At 33.3% G+C, this 19,690-nt stretch overlaps 1 protein-coding gene across 1 annotated transcript in view; it reads left to right on the top strand.

The window, feature by feature from the left end:
• The window catches only part of LOC111704929 (serine/threonine-protein phosphatase 6 regulatory ankyrin repeat subunit C), a 61,574-nt gene that overhangs the window by 3,873 nt on the left and 38,011 nt on the right, over window positions 1-19,690 (top strand). The window contains exons 5-23 of the mRNA XM_023477326.1: window positions 167-231; window positions 808-884; window positions 1,398-1,479; window positions 2,742-2,834; window positions 3,671-3,745; window positions 4,295-4,375; window positions 6,382-6,504; window positions 10,488-10,656; window positions 11,275-11,366; window positions 12,497-12,574; window positions 13,364-13,426; window positions 14,032-14,112; window positions 14,580-14,665; window positions 14,919-14,998; window positions 17,135-17,196; window positions 17,727-17,855; window positions 18,020-18,082; window positions 18,470-18,586; window positions 18,701-18,768. Of these exons, the coding sequence (XP_023333094.1) occupies window positions 167-231; window positions 808-884; window positions 1,398-1,479; window positions 2,742-2,834; window positions 3,671-3,745; window positions 4,295-4,375; window positions 6,382-6,504; window positions 10,488-10,656; window positions 11,275-11,366; window positions 12,497-12,574; window positions 13,364-13,426; window positions 14,032-14,112; window positions 14,580-14,665; window positions 14,919-14,998; window positions 17,135-17,196; window positions 17,727-17,855; window positions 18,020-18,082; window positions 18,470-18,586; window positions 18,701-18,768 (1,684 nt within the window). The remainder of the gene's footprint in view (window positions 1-166; window positions 232-807; window positions 885-1,397; window positions 1,480-2,741; window positions 2,835-3,670; window positions 3,746-4,294; window positions 4,376-6,381; window positions 6,505-10,487; window positions 10,657-11,274; window positions 11,367-12,496; window positions 12,575-13,363; window positions 13,427-14,031; window positions 14,113-14,579; window positions 14,666-14,918; window positions 14,999-17,134; window positions 17,197-17,726; window positions 17,856-18,019; window positions 18,083-18,469; window positions 18,587-18,700; window positions 18,769-19,690) is intronic.

Here is a 19,690-nt window from a genome sequence, read left to right as displayed (position 1 = left end):
CTTGCGCGGTTGGAACTCTATTATTTTTCTTTACTTACTGGATGGTGGGGATGGATGGATGGAAGGGGGGGGGGTAACAGGCGGCCACCCCTCGTCCTACATCTTGATTCTATCTAACCATACTCACCAAAAAAAGTTTGATTTTTAAATTTACTGATGAATCCAGGATTGGAGAAATCTATTGACCTGGAGAACAATCAAGCTTATCCACTGAAAGATGTTTTTGATCCGGTAAAATATAAATATTAAAATATTGTTAGAAATATAAACTTAATTAAACAAGATACTGAGCCATTGGAAGGGACTGTACAGTGTACACACGTCATATGTCCGATTCACAAGCTTTGCCTGCATAATAATGTACGGGTTGTTATCCATTATCTTCTCTTTAAAATTGATTATTTTTAATTGTGGGTTCTCTTTAAAGTGACTTGTGCATTGGAGGAAAATGTCAGAATTAAACACTTCTTAAGCTAGAAAAACGAGGACATTTTCACATTATTAATCAGATAAACGTCTAACGGATACAGAGCTGTGAATCGGTCATGGCATTTTAAACGGAAGGCTAATTTAAAATAGCAACGCCAGTCCCTTCAGAGGAGAGAGAATCGACATATCTACTTTTTAGTTTATTGAAATCATTCTTGGCAATATTTAATTTTCATATAATTAACATAAACAATAAAATAAATATTGTGAACTAGGTGACTGGAAACAGCCATATCTACTTTTCATATAATTAGCATATGTTATATATATATATATATATATATAAAATATATAATATATATAAATATTGTGAACTAGGTGACTGGAAACACCCCTCTCATGTTTGCTGCTATGGAGAATAAGATCCAAACTCTTGAACGAATGATAGAACTTGGGTAAGATAACTACAGGGTGTTCCAGGAAACATGACAGTAGCAAGATAACTACAGGTTGTCCCAGGAAACATGACAGTAGTAAGATAACTACAGGGTGTCCCACGAAACATGAAAGTAGCAAGATTAATGTTTTAAATCTAATTTTAGAAGTAAAGTTCTAGAGTTAATAATAACAAAATAGTCTTGGCATTTACAAAATGTGGTCTACCTTTTCTGTGCTTTTAATATTACCGGAGATATGAAGAATTTTGTTCAGATTTGTTTTTTTTTAATACAATTGAAATCTGAACGAAATTCTTATCTTTGGTAATATTTACAACACAAAAAAGGCAGACCCCATTTTGGAAACGCGGCTCAGATTTCACTTTTGGCGGTACAACGACGCGGTTTAAATTCTTTAAATTTGGCCTCCGACCTATCAAAAGAAACAAAATTAATTCGATTCAAATAGAGAGTTTTTCTTGTGGATAGAGTTCTTACGTTCATACAAGTAAATTATTACCTCTAATTTAGGGCTGATCCTTTAGCTGTAAATAGAGAACACTATTCAGCCCTGCATCTAGCTTCAATGTACTCTAGAGAAGAAACTATCAAGGTATTTAGTTTCTAAAGATATAAGTAAATAGGGAACACTATTCAGCCCTGCATCTGGCTTCAATGTACTCTAGAGAAGAAACTTTCAAGGTATTTAGTTTCTAAAGATATAAGTAAATAGGGAACACTATTCAGCCCTGCATCTGGCTTCAATGTACTCTAGAGAAGAAACTATCAAGGTATTTATTTACTAAAGATCTAAGTAAATAGGGAACACTATTGAGCCCTGCATCTGGCTTCTATGTACTCTAGGGAAGAAACTTTCAAGGTATTTAGTTACTAAAGATCTAAGTAAATAGGGAACATCTATTCAGCCCTGCATCTGGCTTCTATGTACTCTAGAGAAGAAACTATCAAGGTATTTAGTTACTAAAGTAAAGTAAACTAAAGTAAAGGAACTGTTGACGTAACTTCATAACTTTGACTTATCAAAATCTTTAACGGTGCAAAAATTATGGATTTTTTAAAATCTGAAAATTGATCATTTTTGATTGTGGTCTCTTAACAAGTGACTCGTAGATTTATGCAGCAGAGTCAATGAAGTGAATCGACTGAATTGATTTCTGTTCAAGAAAGAAAACAACTTTATCTTCCTCATAATTAATTAGAGAAAAGTTTAAAGAGGAAATTGTACCTAAGTTCCTTTAACCATCTAAACCATTTATAAAAATAAGGAGAACATTTTATGAGTTGAAGGGGGGGGGGCAGATAAAAGGGATAAAGAAAGAAAGTTTTCGACATTTTTATTCTAATATTTCCCCCACTTACAGTTTACTATGTTTGAACAGTATATTTTTGTTTGCGGAAGATTTCCCCTTTATTTTCTATCTTAGCCCCACTCATTATAAATATCTTCAAGCCTATATCCATTATTCTACAGAATTCTTGTTCTAATAAATAAATATATTTAGAATAGGTCAGGGTAACATGATTCTAAAATATTGGATGAGTATAAGAAATAGTCAGTCGAAGAATTTGTAAATATTACTTTTATTCAAACTGATCTAAATTTTTAACTTATTTAAACGCCAAGACCAATTTACAATGCCTTTTTTACTTCTATAAATGTAGTGAAATAAGGCTGACCCATCAATACCTGGATAGGAATCTTATCTAAATATTCCTGTTGGCGTTACTGCTGAACAGGGCTGACCTAGCTATTCCTGAATACTAACTTTATCTAAATATTCCTGTAGGTGTTACTGCTGAAAAAGACTTACCCATCTATACCTTAATACTAACCTTATCTAACTATTCCTGTAGGTTTTACTGCTGAAAAAGGCTGACCCATCTATACCTGGAGGTCCCCAAGAGCAGAACAGTGTCCACTTGGCAGCTAGTCGTCCAACCTCACAGGTAAGTACCTGGTAGTATAATACAAATAATCCATAAAAAATGGCAAAAAACTATTTATTTGACTTCAACAAATTTCTAAAACGTGTTTCTTATTTGTTGCTAAAAGAATTCGAAAAAAACTAAAGCACAATTGTTAATATATCGTTAATATATATATATATATTGTTATATTGTTAATATATCAAACAACATTTAGTTTTTCAGCTTTTTGTAGAGTTTTCGGGGTTTTAACATGATTGTAATTTGTAACTGTACAAAAATAGAGTATTCAAAAATAGAGTATCAAACTGAAACAAGGAACTCTGTTTTAATATAAAAGAGAATATTTATCAGAAATTAGAGACAAAAACAACATCCTTGACGGTAAATAAGTATACATTCAATGAGTAAGATTGGAATACAGGGGGTGATACTCTTCTTGACGGTAAATAAGTATACATTCAATGAGTAAGATTGGAAAACATGGAGTGATACTCTTCTTGACGGAGAACTTCATACTTTAGGAAAGGCGATGTTTTAGAACTAGTCTCCAAACGAAATTTTGTTTTAAAACATCGTCCCGTGTTTTAAATTGGTTTAGTTTTCTAAAGAAACGATTTTTTAAACATGGTGATATCTTTTAAACATGGTGATATCTTTTAAAACAAACTTTTTTTTAAATCGTCTAAAACGTTTAAAAGCATTTATGTTTCATTTTTCGGCCTAAAAAGTTTGTATTCTAGGCAGCAAATATACTAAGTTTGTATTCTAGGCAACAAATATACAAGTTTGCATTCAGGCAACAAATATACTAAGTTTGTATTCTAGGCAACAAATATACTAAGATTGTATTCTAGGCAACAAATATACTAAGAATACTCCTGAGTGCATCTATCCTTCAAGGCAGGAATCTCAAGCTGGTTCCAGACAAGGTAAACATCACATTTTAAAGGGACTGATCAATAATTCTGAACTTTACGTTTTTATATACAAAATAATATATTTGATACTTTAATTTGAGATAAAATGGTCAGCATATATATCAATGCAGTGTCCGTTACTGAAATGTTGATATAATGCCATGTCAATGCCTCATATGCTTCATTGGTATACCGGATAATATATTGAAATATATATAAACTAACAACATATATTACAATTTCAGTAAACGATTTTGTATTGATATATATGCTGACCACGATGTATAAAATCTAAATACCGGAGAATCATTTTCTCTAGAAGGACTTTTGAACTGTAATTCAGTTGTATTAACTATTTATTTCTCTATGAACTATCCCATAAAATTAGAATATTTTTCTAAATACTCAACTTAAAACTGATTAATACAAAATCTAGATTAAGGAAAGATTTTTTATGTCAAGCAACTAATGAACAAGTTCTGTAAATAGAGTTTCTGTAAACAATTCTAATTTAAAATATTTAATTTAATTTAATTTAAATTTTATGCTGCTCTATTCTAGGAGGGAAATATTCCTTTATTCTCTGCAATAGAAGTTGGAAATATCTCAGTAGCCAGAGAACTACTCTCCACATACACTCAGGTATACACATATGTGGTGGTGAGAAGCTACTTATGTGGTAGTTAGAAGTTAATAGTGTGGTAGTTAGAATATAATGATGTGGTATAGCTTGAAGCTTAATGGTTTGGTAGTTAAAAGTTTATGGTGTGGTAGTTAGAAGATAATGAGTGGTAGCTATAAGCTAATGATGTTGTAGTATTTTAGAATATAATTATGTGGTAGCTTGAAGGTTAATGGTTTGGTAGTTAGAAGTTAAAGATGAAGTAGTAAGAAGTTAATGATTTGTATTTAGAAGTTAATGATGTGGTAGTTAGAAGTTAATAGTGTGTTAGATAGAAGTTAATGATGTTAAAGTTAGAGCTAATGATGTTAATGTTAGAAGCTAATGATATGGTAGTTAGAAGCTAATGATGTGGTAATTAGAAGCTAATGATATGGTAGTTGGAAGATAATGATGTGGTAGCTTGAAGCTTCATTGTGGTAGTTAGAAGCTAATGATGTGGTAGTTATAATTTAATGATGTGGTAGTAAGAAACTAGTAATGTGGTACTGATTAACACGTGGGTGTCTACATTGTTGCAGTACTGTCAAACAAGTGGGTGGTTATATTGATGTGGTACTGGCTAACAAGTGGGTGTCTATATATTGATGTGGTACTGGCCAACAAGTAGGTGTCTATATATTGATGTAGTACTGGCTAACAATTGGGTGTCTATAAATTGATGTGGTACTGACCAACCAGTAGGTGTATATATATTGATGTGGTAATGGCTAACAATTAGGTGTCTATATTGGTATATTACTGGCTAACATGTGGGTGTCTATATTGATATATTACTGGCTAACACGTGGGTGTTTATATTAATTTAGTACTGGCTGACACGTGGGTGTCTATATTGATATAGTACTGGCTAATATTGATGTGGCACTGGCTAACAATTGGGTGTTTTATATTGATGTGATACTTGCTTACACGTGGGACGTGGGTGTCTATATCGATGTGGTACTTGCTAAAACGTGTGGTAGAGGTTAGATATTACGAAGTACCACATCATCCTGAAAACCTGAACTGCGCATATATGATACGTTTGATACATTTGATTACATTTTGATTACATTTTTACTTGGCTAAACATTGAGCAGAGGGAAACATAGAAATGTAAACTGTTGATATCATATCAAACAATCTTCGGGATTTATTATTCAAACTCAGCTTTCATCTGCGGTTAAAAATAGGCATTGCAATTTTTCAGTAAAAATATTTAAATCACAGAAAGAAACACGAGGAACCAGATTAAATAAATACCAAGACATAGTTGAACCTATAGGAGATTAAATTAAACCATATAGTTAGTTGAACCTATAGGAGATTAAATTAAACAATATAGTTGAACCTATAGGAGATTAAATTAAACCATATAGTTGAACCTATAGGAGATTAAATTAAACCATATCTCATATGTGCCAGGTCAAACTAAAGAGAAGAGGTTCAACTAGAGCTTTACATAATTCAACTTTGTCTCGCTATTTATTAATACCGGTGTCAAAAATTCTTTGATAAAAATAAAATTAAAAAGCTATGATAAACTGAAAACTTTAGTAAAAGATATGTATAAATAATTGATAAATGATAAATATCTAACTGAAAATTGTCCAAAACACAAATTTGGAATGATTTCTGCTCCGAAGGTTAACTTACATAGGCCGATCTAGAGCAGTACCCTTTAAGCTTGATTCTGAGCAAAAATTTCATTCTCTCTAAAAAATTTTCTTTATAAAAGCGAATTTAGAGGAGAGAAGGAAACTTGATATTTGTTAGAATGAAAAACGACGATATTTTCCTCACGGTTTCCTAAATAAAGGTTTTGAAAGTACCTCTGTGAACGGACATGTCACTTTTTTGATAAACCGTCAGTTGAAATCATATCTACAGTCTTTTTAGAAAGATTGACTACATACAAGACAATCTTTTTGTGTTTTCTGGAAAATATGTTTTAAAGTTTTTGAAATGTATTTTAATGTATCAGGAGCAATTGAAAACTCCTAAAGGGGATTCCCTGGACTATGCTGTTCACCTGGCAGCCCGTAAGGGAGACAATGATCTCATTAAAACCTTTATAGAGATGGGAGCAGAAGTGGATATTCAGAATGTAAGTATTTTTTAAGTAGCTTGGTTTGTATTTGTAATTATAAAGTTATAATTTAATAACAATAATAATATATATTTTGAAAAAAAGTACAGCATTAGATCTAGATACATCCTAATAAAATTTTATCTCATGTTTTATGTTTGCTATTTACCATCGTCGAGATTTAGCCGAATTTTTTTCGGGTTATTGTTGGAAAAACCAACTAAAAACGATCTTTTGGTTCGTTTTTGCATGTTCTTTTGCAATATTTGCTCTCAGCTGGTCAAAATTTGGCAAAGTGCACAGGGTGTCTCAAAAAAAATCTTCATTAGGGGTATTAGTAACTGAGGAAACAATTTTCGTTCAATTTTTACGATCAAGTTGTCATTCAAAAGCTCTATATTTCAGTTATTTCATGGTGTGAAATTTTTCCTTCTAGGCCTCATACTTTTTTTGTTACAACCAATTATTTCAGCGTAAGTCGAAAATCGATTTCTCGGATTTTTCCATTTTTTGATTTTTCACGTCTCATTTTCATTCGTTCATAAAGTATGAAAAAAATTAAAGATTTTCGAAATTTATTTTTAAAATCATAAGCTGTTGGTCTTAGGTTTCATTTTTAACTAAAATTTTGGATCAGCGATTATTACTTTTGAAGGTAGAGCAATCTAAAAAAAATATATGCATTGAAAAAAAACGAAATGAGAGCTACGGGTACCTTCGTACGAACCTTGCCCAGACCACAAAAATAGTTTTTTTTTAAATTTTCTTTTTGAAATCAGTTGGTACAATCCACAGCTCGCTATTTCAATCAAATTTTGTTATCTAAACCACCAGGGTACAAAAATAGAACTTTTTTTGTGAATCTGAAATTACAAAAAAAACTTTTAAAAAGTCATCACTTTAATTAATAACATTTTTACTTTAGAAATGATGTTCACGCTTTCATTTGTTATTAGTCCATTTTTATGATAGGTTCAAGGTATCAGGTAGTTAAATAGGCCAAAAATGTTGTAAGTTTTTTTCAGGGGCCTTTTAAGGGACTGTTCACGCAAAAAAAGAACACATTCTCAAATGTAAACTTATGTCTTAGAGAGCACAAGCCGTCCAAGGTATCGTTTTATAGGTAAAAGCATATGCATGTTTCAACAATGATATTGGTTTTTGAAAAATTTACCACCGAGGTCATTATCCGCAAATTTGATTTCTAAGGGGTCAAATTATATTAATAGCACACAAACATCGTCATGGGTCTCTAAACAGGGGTAAACGCCCATGGTAAATCCATTTTAAATCTTTTTTTTCGAAAATTTGACTCCCAAGGTCACAACTGACAATTTTGACCTCCAAGTAGTCATTTTGGAGGCCATATTATATCACTGGAGCACTCATACCGTCATGGGTACCGAAATAGGGGCAAATCCACATGGTGAATCCATTCTTACTATTCTTATGTCATTAACATTTCCGTCGACGGCACTTTTGACCTTTTTGACCTCCAAGTGGTCATTTTGGAGGTCATATTATGTCAATGGAGCACTCATACCGTAGTGGCGAATCATTTCTTACAATTTTTTGTCTATGCATGCTACAGAAAATCCGCCTAATTTAGAGTCAAAAATTCCCAATTTTTGGTCGCCTACTATAGGTGTTCCCTGGGCTTTTCTTAGAGTTTAGATTTAGAATAGTAGACGTGGTATCAAACTTTTTGACAATGTCTCGGACAGCTTGCTTAGATGGAACTCTGGATTGAGGGAATTTGACCGTAAAATCTCTTCGAATATTAAGAAATCTAGTATTCCTTCTCCCGGTTGAATGAACGGTGTAAAGTTTATAGATAAACGATCTCTCACTTGGAGAGAACTGTGGTCGGGGCACCATTTCAGATTAATCAAAAAAAATTGGTAATTTTTTACTCTAAATTCGGCGGATTTTCTTTAGCATGCATTGACAAAAAATTGTAAGAAACGATTCGCCACTACGGTATGAGTGCTCCATTGACATAATATGACCTCCAAAATGACCACTTGGAGGTCAAAAAGGTGAAAAGTGCCGTCGACGGAAATGTTAATGATATAAGAATAGTAAGAATGGATTCACCATGTGGATTTGCCCCTATTTCGGTACTCATGACAGTATGAGTGCTCCATTGATATAATATGGCCTCCAAAATGACCACTTGGAGGTCAAAATGGGCAGTTGTGACCTCGGGAGTCAAATTTTCGAAAAAAAAGATTTAAAATGGATTTACCATGGGCGTTTACCCCTGTTTAGAGACCCATGACGATGTTTGTGTGCTATTAATATAATTTGACCCCTTAGAAATCAAATTTGCGGATAATGAACTCGGTGGTAAATTTTTTCAAAAAACAATATCATTGTTGAACCATGCATATGCTTTTACCTATAAAACGATACCTTGGACGGCTTGTGCTCTCTAAGACATAAGTTAACATTTGAGAATGTGTTCTTTTTTTGCGTGAACAGTCCCTTAGAAGGCCCCTGAAAAAAACTTACAACATTTTTGGCCTATTTAACTACCTAATACCTTGAACCTATCAAATAAATGGACTAATAACAAATGAAAGCGTGAACATCATTTCTAAAGTAAAAATATTATTAATTAAAGTGATGACTTTTTAAAAGTTTTTTTTTTGTAATTTCAGATTCACAAAAAAAGTTCTATTTTTGTACCCTGGTGGGTTAGATAACAAAATTTGATTGAAATAGCGAGCTGTGGATTGTACCAACTGATTTCAAAAAGAAAATTTTAAAAAAATTATTTTTGTGGTCTGGGCAAGGTTCGTACGGAGGTTCCCGTAGCTCTCTTTTTTTTTTTTTCAATGCAAATATTTTTTTTAGATTGCTCTACCTTCACAAGTAATAATCGCTGATCCAACATTTTAGTTAAAAAAGAAACCTAAGACTAACAGCTTATGATTTAAAAAAAATTTTTGAAAATCTTCAAATTTTTCCATACTTTATGAACGAATGAAAATGAGACGTGAAAAGTCGAAAAATTCAAAAATCTGGGAAATCGATTTTCGACTTACGCTTAAATAATTGGTTATAACAAAAAAGTATAAGGCCTAGAAAGAAAAATTTCACATCATGAAATAACTGAAATATAGAGCTTTCGAATGACATCTTGATCGTAAAAATTGAACGAAAATTGTTTCCTCAGTTCCTAAATTGTCCCATCACTATGTGCAATGTGCATGGTACTTTCGAGACTAAACCAACAAATTCTAAAGATCAAAATATGGCTGGAAATATTCTAATACAGACAGGCTTGCACTTCGTTGTAATAATTGTTACGTACAAAACTTTCAACTTTTACGTATTTCAATAAAGTTCTATTGGCAATGGGATAGACAAATTTTACAGGAGTTACTGTTAAGAAATGTTGGAAGTTGACAGTATTTGTTTGGTACCCTTTTAACCGGCCATCAAAACTAAGCAAAAACAAACCAAGATATGACCCATCTCTGAACAAAAACAAACCAAGATGTGACCCATCTCTAAACAAAAACAAACCAAGATATGTCCCATCTCTAAACAAAAACAAACCAAGATATGTCCCATCTCTACACACACAATCTAATATGATATGGGATACCCAGTATGTACTCTGTGTCCCAACTACAAGTATACTAATATGCATCGCTTTGAGGTCCATTTTTAAACATTCAAAGTATTTAGACTTTTAAGAAGCTTCCTAAAAAGCATAGATATTGGCCCTGTTGCCAAATGATATTCTTGATAAATTTGCTTTTATTATATTAAGCATTTTATTTCTCTGACCTAATATTATTAACCATACTATTTTTCAAAACTATTTGTAAAATCACAAGATTTTGTGCAAATTAATAATTACCAAGCATAAAATAATAAAACAAGACATAAATCTCAGATAGTTGGATGCACTTTTAAAGCCAAAGTACTTGAATATTTCTAAACAGATCTTTTAACGATCATCCCCAGCTACAAGTTGACCTGCCTAGGCTGAAGGGCAAACCTGTCTGCATGTGGCCTGCAGTAAAGGAGATGAGAATATTATTAGAACCTTATATCTCAGCAGGGCTAACCCTTCAGTCGTAGATAAAGAAGATAGAACAGCTATGCATCTAGCAGCAGAGAAGGGACATACTTCTACAGTAGAGTTCCTTGCAGGTTAGAAATATTAAGAGTAAGGGGGAGCGGGGGGGGGTATTTGGTATTTTTACCCTCATTCTTGACCTTATTTATTCACAACCACCAGAGTATGCATTATGCAATGCATTTATAACTCTGTCATAAGATTAAATGCTAAATTTCCTCTTTTTTGTTTTTTTTTCTCACTCAAATTCCACACTTTTCACCGCCAAACAGCTTTAAATTAGGATCACTCTCTGAAACTTCAGGGTTAACCACAAAAGATGAGACTTTTTAAATGACATCCTAGAACTCTTTGAATAGAACAATTTGAGGGTTGCGAAGTATTTGGGTTTCCTAAGTCTTTTAATGTGATAGATAGTGATTCAGGGAGGAAATGGAAAGTATCAGGGAGGAAATGGAAAGTATCAGGAAGGAAATGGAAAGTATCAGGGAGGAAATGGAAAGTATCAGGAAGAAATGGAGTGTGAGTAAAAGTATCATCCTTTGTGGGTTTCCCTATGTCAGACGCATGTTTTAGAAAAATTCAACATAGTTACACATTTCAATTATTTGTACTATAAACGTTTAGTCTTAATCAATTAGATTTCAGGTATGATCCCATTGGTTTTTAAAAATAAAATAAAATATTTTAAGATAAGTTCCGTGCTTCTGTGTTTGATAGAACCAAGGATGGAAGTACTCTCATGCATATTGCAGCTTTGAACGGGCATCCAGAAACTGCAATGGTAACCCTACAACTACCTAGAAAAACATAATAATTGCATTTCAAAATACATCTAAAATCAAACAGAACCCTGAAAGTTTTGACAAATTAACAATGACTCGCCTTTCCACAGAATTAATCATTTTCTAAGAAAAATCCAAAACAAACAAAACTAAAGATTGATGGCGCATTTTCCCAATTATTGCAAACAAATTACTTATTTTTAGAAATTATATAATTAAAGGGTAGAATCAAGCAACATTAATCTTTAACATTATTCCCTTTATTATTATGTACTTTCTGAATTTTATCATAATCAATAATGCATTAGAAAATGTCAGCCTTGTTTTTAATTTGGTTTGGAAAAGGCGAGTATAGTAAAACAAAAGAAGATGGCTGTTTTTTAAAATTTTCTATGACATACAGTGATAACCAGAGAAATCTTAAATACAAAGAGGACTCAAGTTAGGACTTAAACTAGTTCAATGATTATTAGACATTTTACAGTGTAAATTGACCCATTTTGCTTAAATTGTGCTTTTCTAGGTTACTAGTAAAGATATTTGCTTTGTAACAACATCAAAACGCTTAAGTATTGCTATAATGTCGTCTTTCTATTCTATTGTTTTCTGGTTATCACTGTATCAGAATAGGTAAAAAATAATATTGAAAAAGAAGTTTGTTTACAATGGTTCAAATTCTTGGGCAGGGTTTGTGCAATCACATAATAACTATCTGATGTTTGTTTACAATAAAACTAGTTACTGGGTTTTTTCTTCTGAAAGATCACAATCCCCCTCTTCTTTGATGTTTGATTCCTTGGGAATTTGTGTCAGGCAAGAATAAATAGGATAGGGGTTTACTAACAACTTTAGAGACTTCACAATCACACTATTTAGTTCATGTTAGTTTAATTCAATCCTTGATTTTAGTTCAGTAACAGGGAATATCATCACTCTTGTACACTCTTTAGTATTGTCTATAAATACATCTAGAGTAGCAGGGGAATCTATTTAAATTTCTTTTCTCTAATCCAACAAAATTTGTGTGATCAGAAAAAAGAAAATTTAAACTATCTAGTTCCTGAGAAGTCCAAACACACCAAACCTATCCCCCAGTCCCAACCTCATCCTCACATTGATATTTTGATAGGTTCTGTTCAAGAAAGGAGTCCCCCTGCTGATGCCCAACAAGAGTGGAGCTCGAGGGATTCATACTGCAGCAGCCAAGGAACAATTCAGAAATATCTTACAATTGACAATTTCAACTTTAAGACCGAAATGTCAGATAAATCTAGCTTATCAAAGTACTGAGAAGTGGTGTCCGTATGTTTTTTCTAATCTGGTTTGGTTCAACCTTCCACCAACTATATCATGGCTATAACATGGCTATTATAATTTACATATCCTACAATACTAATTTATTAGTATAATATACTCGACAATATGATAAGACCAAACAGGTCACAATTGTAGTGGTTGACCCACAGCTAGGACGGGCGCCAGATTCTTGGGGTTGGGTCAAAGGGCAAGGATTCAGAAAAGGGATTGTGGAAGAAATGATTGGAAATATGTTCTTGTTGTAAATTTTACTTTGATTGTTTGTACCAACTGCCAAACAACAAATTTGTGCGTAATGGTTATTGTTTACCCATTTAAAATACAGTTTGGTGTAGCTGGTTTGTTTACCAATACTTAATGCATTATGTGACTCATTAATCATTTTTTATTCCATCCATTGGTTGAACCACTCCACTAGTCTGTACTTTTGTTTAGTCACTTTTATATAAACAATAAAACACATAAGTCGCATCTTGAGTATTAAGAACCTTAACTTACATTCTGTTGGAGTAATGTAAACATATTAAGAGTGATGTAAGCACAAAAGCAAAAGTTTGGTTGCCAAATTTTTTTTTCTCTTCAATAGAATAAAGGAGTTTAGAAACATTATTTTGAACAAAAACGAACTTAAATTTAGTTTAATCTTAATAAATTAGATATTTAATGAAATGAACTGAAGGGTCACGTTGCTGTTGTTAATTCTTTGATAGCAAAGGGAGAAAGTGTGGATGCGGCAACAAACGTAAGTTACCATAATAATCTAAAAATTCATACAAATTATGCATTAACAAGACTATCGGCCAAATTGAAAGTGTATCCTTGGTTTGAATTTTCTAAATCATTTAAACTTTTTGTTCTTAGTAGTCCTAAACACAAAAGAATTTAAGCTGTTCGATTCTTAGTTTAGTTTTGGAGAAGTAATTTAAACAATCTGAAAAAGATTTCGCATATTTAGTTTACAATGAACATTATCTTATTTGTTAAGCATAGATATTAAAAGCAAAAAATGGGTATACAGGCTAGGGTTATTAGCCTTTTGCTTGATTTGTAAGACTGAGGGTTTAAATATTTTTTTGTTGAACTAAATTGGAAAAAGAGGAAAGAAAAGAAAGTTTAAACTTATAAACTTTGATGAAGTTTATTTCTGATGAAATATTAAATGTTTGGTTGAGGTATGTTGGAAGTAGTTTTAAACTTTAATGCTGATAAATTGAAATGAAGCGGAATGCACTTGTTAATTAATTAAAACAATAAAAGTTTTTTTTTCTAATGGCAGAAACTTAGAAAACTTAATGGCCAGCAGCAAAGCCAGTTAAATAATCACTTTTGAACTTTGTTTTTGTTTAGGATAACTACACAGCACTGCATCTAGCAGTAGAAGCAGGAAAATCAGCTGTTGTTGAAGCTCTTCTTGGACACGGAGCTCAGGTTAGTTGAGGTTCTTCTAGGACAAGGAGCCTAGGTTAGTTGAAGCACTTCTAGGACAAGGAGCCTAGGTTAGTTGAAGCACTTCTAGGACAAGGAGCCTAGGTTAGTTGAAGCACTTCTAGGACAAGGAGCCCAGGTTAGATGAAGCACTTCTAGGACAAGGAGCCTAGGTTAGTTGAAGCACTTCTAGGACATGGAGCTCAGGTTAGATGAAGCACTTCCAGGACAAGGAGCCTAGGTTAGTTGAAGCCCTTCCAGGACAAGGAGCCAAGGTTTTTTGAAGCACTTCTAGGACAAGGAGCCCAGGTTATTTGAAGCACTTCTAGGACAAGGAGCCCAGGTTAGTTGAATCACTTCTAGGACACAGAGTCCAAGTTAGTTGATGCTCTCCTATTGATATTATATCAATGTTAAAGTAATGCTTATATCTTATATTATTATTATTATTAACCATGTATTGTGTTAAGGTGCATATAAAGGGAGGCAAGATAGGAGAAGCTCCTCTTCATATTGCTGCAAGGATAGAAGAGAAGAGAGGGGAGCAATGCAGCAGGTACAATACATAATTCATTCTGTTGCGTTTTGATGGGCGTGCAGTCAGTCACTGAAATCTTATCTAGGGCGTCCCAAAAAAATGGCAATGCTTTTACACATTTTATTTTACCATATTACTCCTGGTTTATCTAACAATGTAATTAATTCAGCCTGATAAAAAAATAGTAATTGATGTTAAAAGGTATCTAGGTCTTTTCCTAGTCCCGGTGTAATGAACTGATAGAATAAGTCTCCTAAGTACATATATTCAGAATGCTGTTGAAGTCAGGAGCTGATTGCAATCTACCAATGGAGGATGGTAGAACACCTCTTCATATAGCAGCTGAAACAGGTAAAATACTCCTTTATATAGCAGCTGAAACAGGTAGAACACCTCTTCATATAGCAGCTGAAACAGGTAGAATACTCCTTCATAAAGCAGCTGAAACAGGTAGAACACCTCTTCATATAGCAGCTGAAACAGGTAGAACACTCCTTCTTATTTCAGCTGAAACAGTTGGAACACCTCTTCATATAGCAGCTGAAAGAGGTAGAAAACTCCTTCGTATAACAGCTGAAATAGGTAGAACACTCTTTCATATAGCAGCTGAAACAGGTAGAACAATCCTACATATAACAGCTGAAATAGGTAGAACACCTCTTCATATAGCAGCTGAAACAGGTAGAATACCTCTTCATATGACAGCTGAAACAGGTAGAACACCTCTTCATATAGCAGCTGAAACAGGTAGAACACCTCATCATACAAGAGCAGAAATAGGTAGAATACCTCTTCATATAACAGCTGAAACCGATAGAACACCTCTTAATACAGCAGCTAAACAGGTAGAATACCTCTTCATATGACAGCTGAAACAGGTAGAACACCTCTTCATATAGCAGCTGAAACAGTTAGAATACCTCTTCATATAGCAGTTGAAATAGGTAGAATACCTCTTCATATAGCAGCTGAAACAGGTAGAACACCTCATCATACAAGAGCAGAAATAGGTAGAATACCTCTTCGTATAACAGCTGAAACCGATAGAACACCACTTCATATAATAGCAGCAGAAACAGGTAGAACACCCCTTCATGTAGCAGTAGAAACAGATAGAACATCCCTTCACATAGCAGCAGAAACAGATAGAACACCCCTTCATAAAACAGTAGAAACAGATAGAACATCACTTCACATAGCAGTAGAAACAGATAGAACACCTCTTCATATGGCAGCAAAAAAAGATAACATACCCATTCATTTAGCAGTAGAAACAGATAGAACATCCCTTCACATAGCAGTAGAAACAGATAGAACAACTAGATTTTAAATTCGGTGATGGTGATGGACCATGGAGTAAATAAAGTAAATGTTAGTTTCACATTTTATTGAAAATATATTTCAGTCTAGGCTTAACCTTGTCAGTTCTAAGGATATAATAACCATCAAAATCGATAATAAGAATGTTAAAAAACCACAAGAAAATAAGCAAACAAAAAAGATTATTTAAAAAAATTCGCTGTCAAATTGACAAAAGGGAAACGAACTCAGATTATGTGATGGAAAAAGATAATTTGCAAATATTAACTTTTTAAAAAATGTTTAAGAATATTATTATTCCTTGAGATTGTTTCTGTCATGAAGATTAAAAACAATCTGTTTAAATGTATGAGTGGTGGTGGGTCTCGATCTAATTAACAAACTTTTATAAAAAGCTTTAAATCTAAAAACTTGGTGTTTTGTGAATCAACCTAGCACTCCAATATCAGCAGTTATAGAGCAAACATTTTCAGTGACATCAACTGTAATGTAAATAATTTGAATATCAACGTATAAAGTATATACAAATGCATTAATATCAACAACTGTAAATCAACTAAGACAGCAATAATATAACTGAATTAAAGAACATGGTGTAGCTTCATTATCATAAGAAAAGAATTATTGTTATATAATAAAATAATATTATCTAGAACTATCATCATCTTATAAGTTTGAAATTTTACATTATAGTATTTGCAGTTACAGTACATGAGCAACATTTGGTAAAGCATTTAAATGTATTAAGTAAGAACATCAATAGCAGAACTGAAATTGACAGTATGTATAGTACGAGTATGTATCCATTTATAAATTTGGCTTGTCTGTTTGGGTGTTTGTTTGTTTGTTTCCAATAAACGTCAAAACGGCTGAACCGATCGGGCCCAAATTTTTTGTGGGACATCACGTGACCACAGAGAAGGTTTATGGATGATAAAAATTAAAAAAAATGTGTTTTAAAGGTTTTTAATTTTTAAAAAAGTTTTAATTCTTGAAAATCCGCGAATTTTTTTTAAAAATCCGCAAAATTTTTTCTTCTTTGTTTTAAAACGTAAACAAAAAGAACATGTTCACAATTTAAATAGAAGATGGGCGCGAAGCGCCCTAAAAGCCTAGTATTGCATATTGCCACAACAAACCATTTCTAAACTTTTACTTTGAATTCAGGCAGTTTGGGAGTTATACAAATGTTGCTTGAAAGTGAGGCAGATATTTTAATTCAGGACAAGGTACATTTTTAAAAATAAATTGTTCAATTTGAAAATATTTCTCCCAGCTTAACTATACCTTTAAAAATGTTATCCTTAGCAATGTCTTAATTTATTACATCAACAATTTTACTTTCAATTAGAGAATTATTCATTTTTAAAGAATTTAATCGGTACGTAAGATAAAAGGGTTAAACTACTAAAACTAGTCCTTAAAAAATTATAGAAAGGTCCTTGCTCCAGAGTAGTGTGTAATGTATATACCAGCTGTTTTCTAAATGTTTATACTAGTGAAGAAGAAACCCCAACTTCAATGCTTAAACATAAATGTTTTCAAATGAATCCTTTGATATTCTAGGGAAAATAATTCCCTTGATCTCACAAAAAAACTGAAATATACAAAAAATTTGTTTAAACTTTTTGTATAAAATATAACAAATGTGAATTAAAACTGATGTTTTTTTCTGAATTGTGTTGGTTTTGAGGGAGGGAGTTTTTCAAGAAAAAAGATATACCACTGAACATAATGATTTAAAACATAAATTTTTTAGGATGGAGAAACAGCACTTCACAAGGCCTGTAAACGTTGCAATAGTCAAGTAGTTGAGTTGTTAGTTAATTTCACTGATAATCAGCCAACTATAGATACAAGGGACTACATCAACTCTGTCAATTTCAAGGTATAAACTTTTTATGTCATCCCCCTGTAATACATCAAAATCTCAAATTCAAGTTCTTAGATTTTTTTCAAGTTGGTGTGTTACTGTTTATAATGGGTAGTGTGCAGCTTGCTTATCAATATTTTCTTTGAGAAGAAATATGAATAATTGACATGTTTGTACAGGGTGAGACTGGTCTACACTACATATCTCTTCTAACACCCTTTCCTGATGGAGATCCCAGAAAGGTAGGATTAAAACATATTATATGATATATCAAGATGGCTTTGGTGCCATGGGTTACTTAAAACAAGATGGGTGTGGTGCCATGGGTTACTTAAAACAAGATGGATGTGGTGCCTTTGGTTACTTAATAACAAGATCTCTGTGGTGCCATGTGTTACTTAATAACAAGATGGCTATGGTGCCATGTTCTTCTTAAAACAAGATGACCATGTTGTTGCCAGTAATCCACAAGATGGCTAGTGAACAAAGGGGTGCCATAGTAACTGTAAAACAAAGGGTTAACATTAAACAAAATTACAATTTTCTTATAGTGCCATTTCTAATTTGCGATTAAGATCAAATTGAGCTTCTGTATCAATCAAGCAAACTATAATTTCCTCTGATTGTAGGGAGCAGATCAGAGAATAACCGAAATCCTTATGAACAAAAAAGCTGATTCTATGATCCAGAACAGTTCCCACAGAGAGAATGCTTTCCATTACTGCGGACAGAGTGGAAACTCAGAGGTGATTTTTCCTATATATACCTAAATATGTGCATTTAAGTTGTATTTATTATGTTTGTATATATGTGTGTGTATATATATACATATAACCATTTTTATTCTCAATTTTTTTCAGGTTGTGAGTGAAATAATAAAGCACCTTCACGCTGGTCAAATTCAACTAGGGGTCAACAAGCAGTCAGGGTTAGTAAATAAATAGACTAGGGGTCAACAAAAAGTCAGGGTTAGTAAATAAATTCAACTAGGGGTCAACAAGGAGTCAGGTTTGGTAAATAAATTAGACTAGGGGTCACCAAAAAGTTAGGGTTAGTAAATAAATTTAACTAGGGGTCAACAAACTGTTCGGATTAGTAAAAAAACTTAACTTGGGGTCACCAAACAGTCAGGGTTAGTGAATAAATTTAACTATGGGTCAGCAAACAGTTCGGCTTAGTAAATAAACTTAACTTGGGTCAACAAGCAGTAAGGGTTAGTAAATATATAGACTAGGGATCAACAAACAGTCAGGGTTAGTAAATAAATTTAACTAGGGGTCAACAAACATTCAGGGTTAGTAAATAAATTTAGCTAGGGGTCATTAAGCAGTTAGGGTTAGCAAATAAATTCAATAGGGGTCATCAAACAGTCAGGTTTAGCAATTATTCACCTACCTACCTACCTCGCTATCTCCCCACATCCTTACCATACCTTCTTTCTCTCCACCTACCTTCCTACTTCCTAGCCTCCTCACCTACCTACCTGCCCCCCTATCTAGATCTCCTCACCTCCGTACCTACCTCACTACATACCTCCCGATCTCCCCACCTCCCTTCCTATCTCCAGATCTCCCCACTTATCTATCTTCCTCCTAACCTTTTTACCCACCTACCTACCTACCTACATCTTAACCTATCTCCCTAACTACCTACCTCCTAACCTATCTACCCACCTAAATATCTACATCTTAACCTATCCCTCCACCTACCTACCTTCCTCACTATCTAACTACCTACATACCCTCCTACCTCCCCAACTCCCTACCTCCCCACCTACCTACCTTCCTCCCAATCTAACTACCTACATACCCTCCTACCTCCCCACCTACCTACCTCCCTACCTCCCTACC

The sequence above is a fragment of the Eurytemora carolleeae genome, unplaced genomic scaffold (assembly GCF_000591075.1).
Source record: "Eurytemora carolleeae unplaced genomic scaffold, Eaff_2.0 scaffold376, whole genome shotgun sequence".
In the NCBI taxonomy this organism is placed as follows: Eukaryota; Metazoa; Arthropoda; class Copepoda; order Calanoida; family Temoridae; genus Eurytemora; species Eurytemora carolleeae.
Note: the sequence above shows the minus strand (reverse complement) of the source record. Positions and strands in the feature narration are given on the sequence as shown.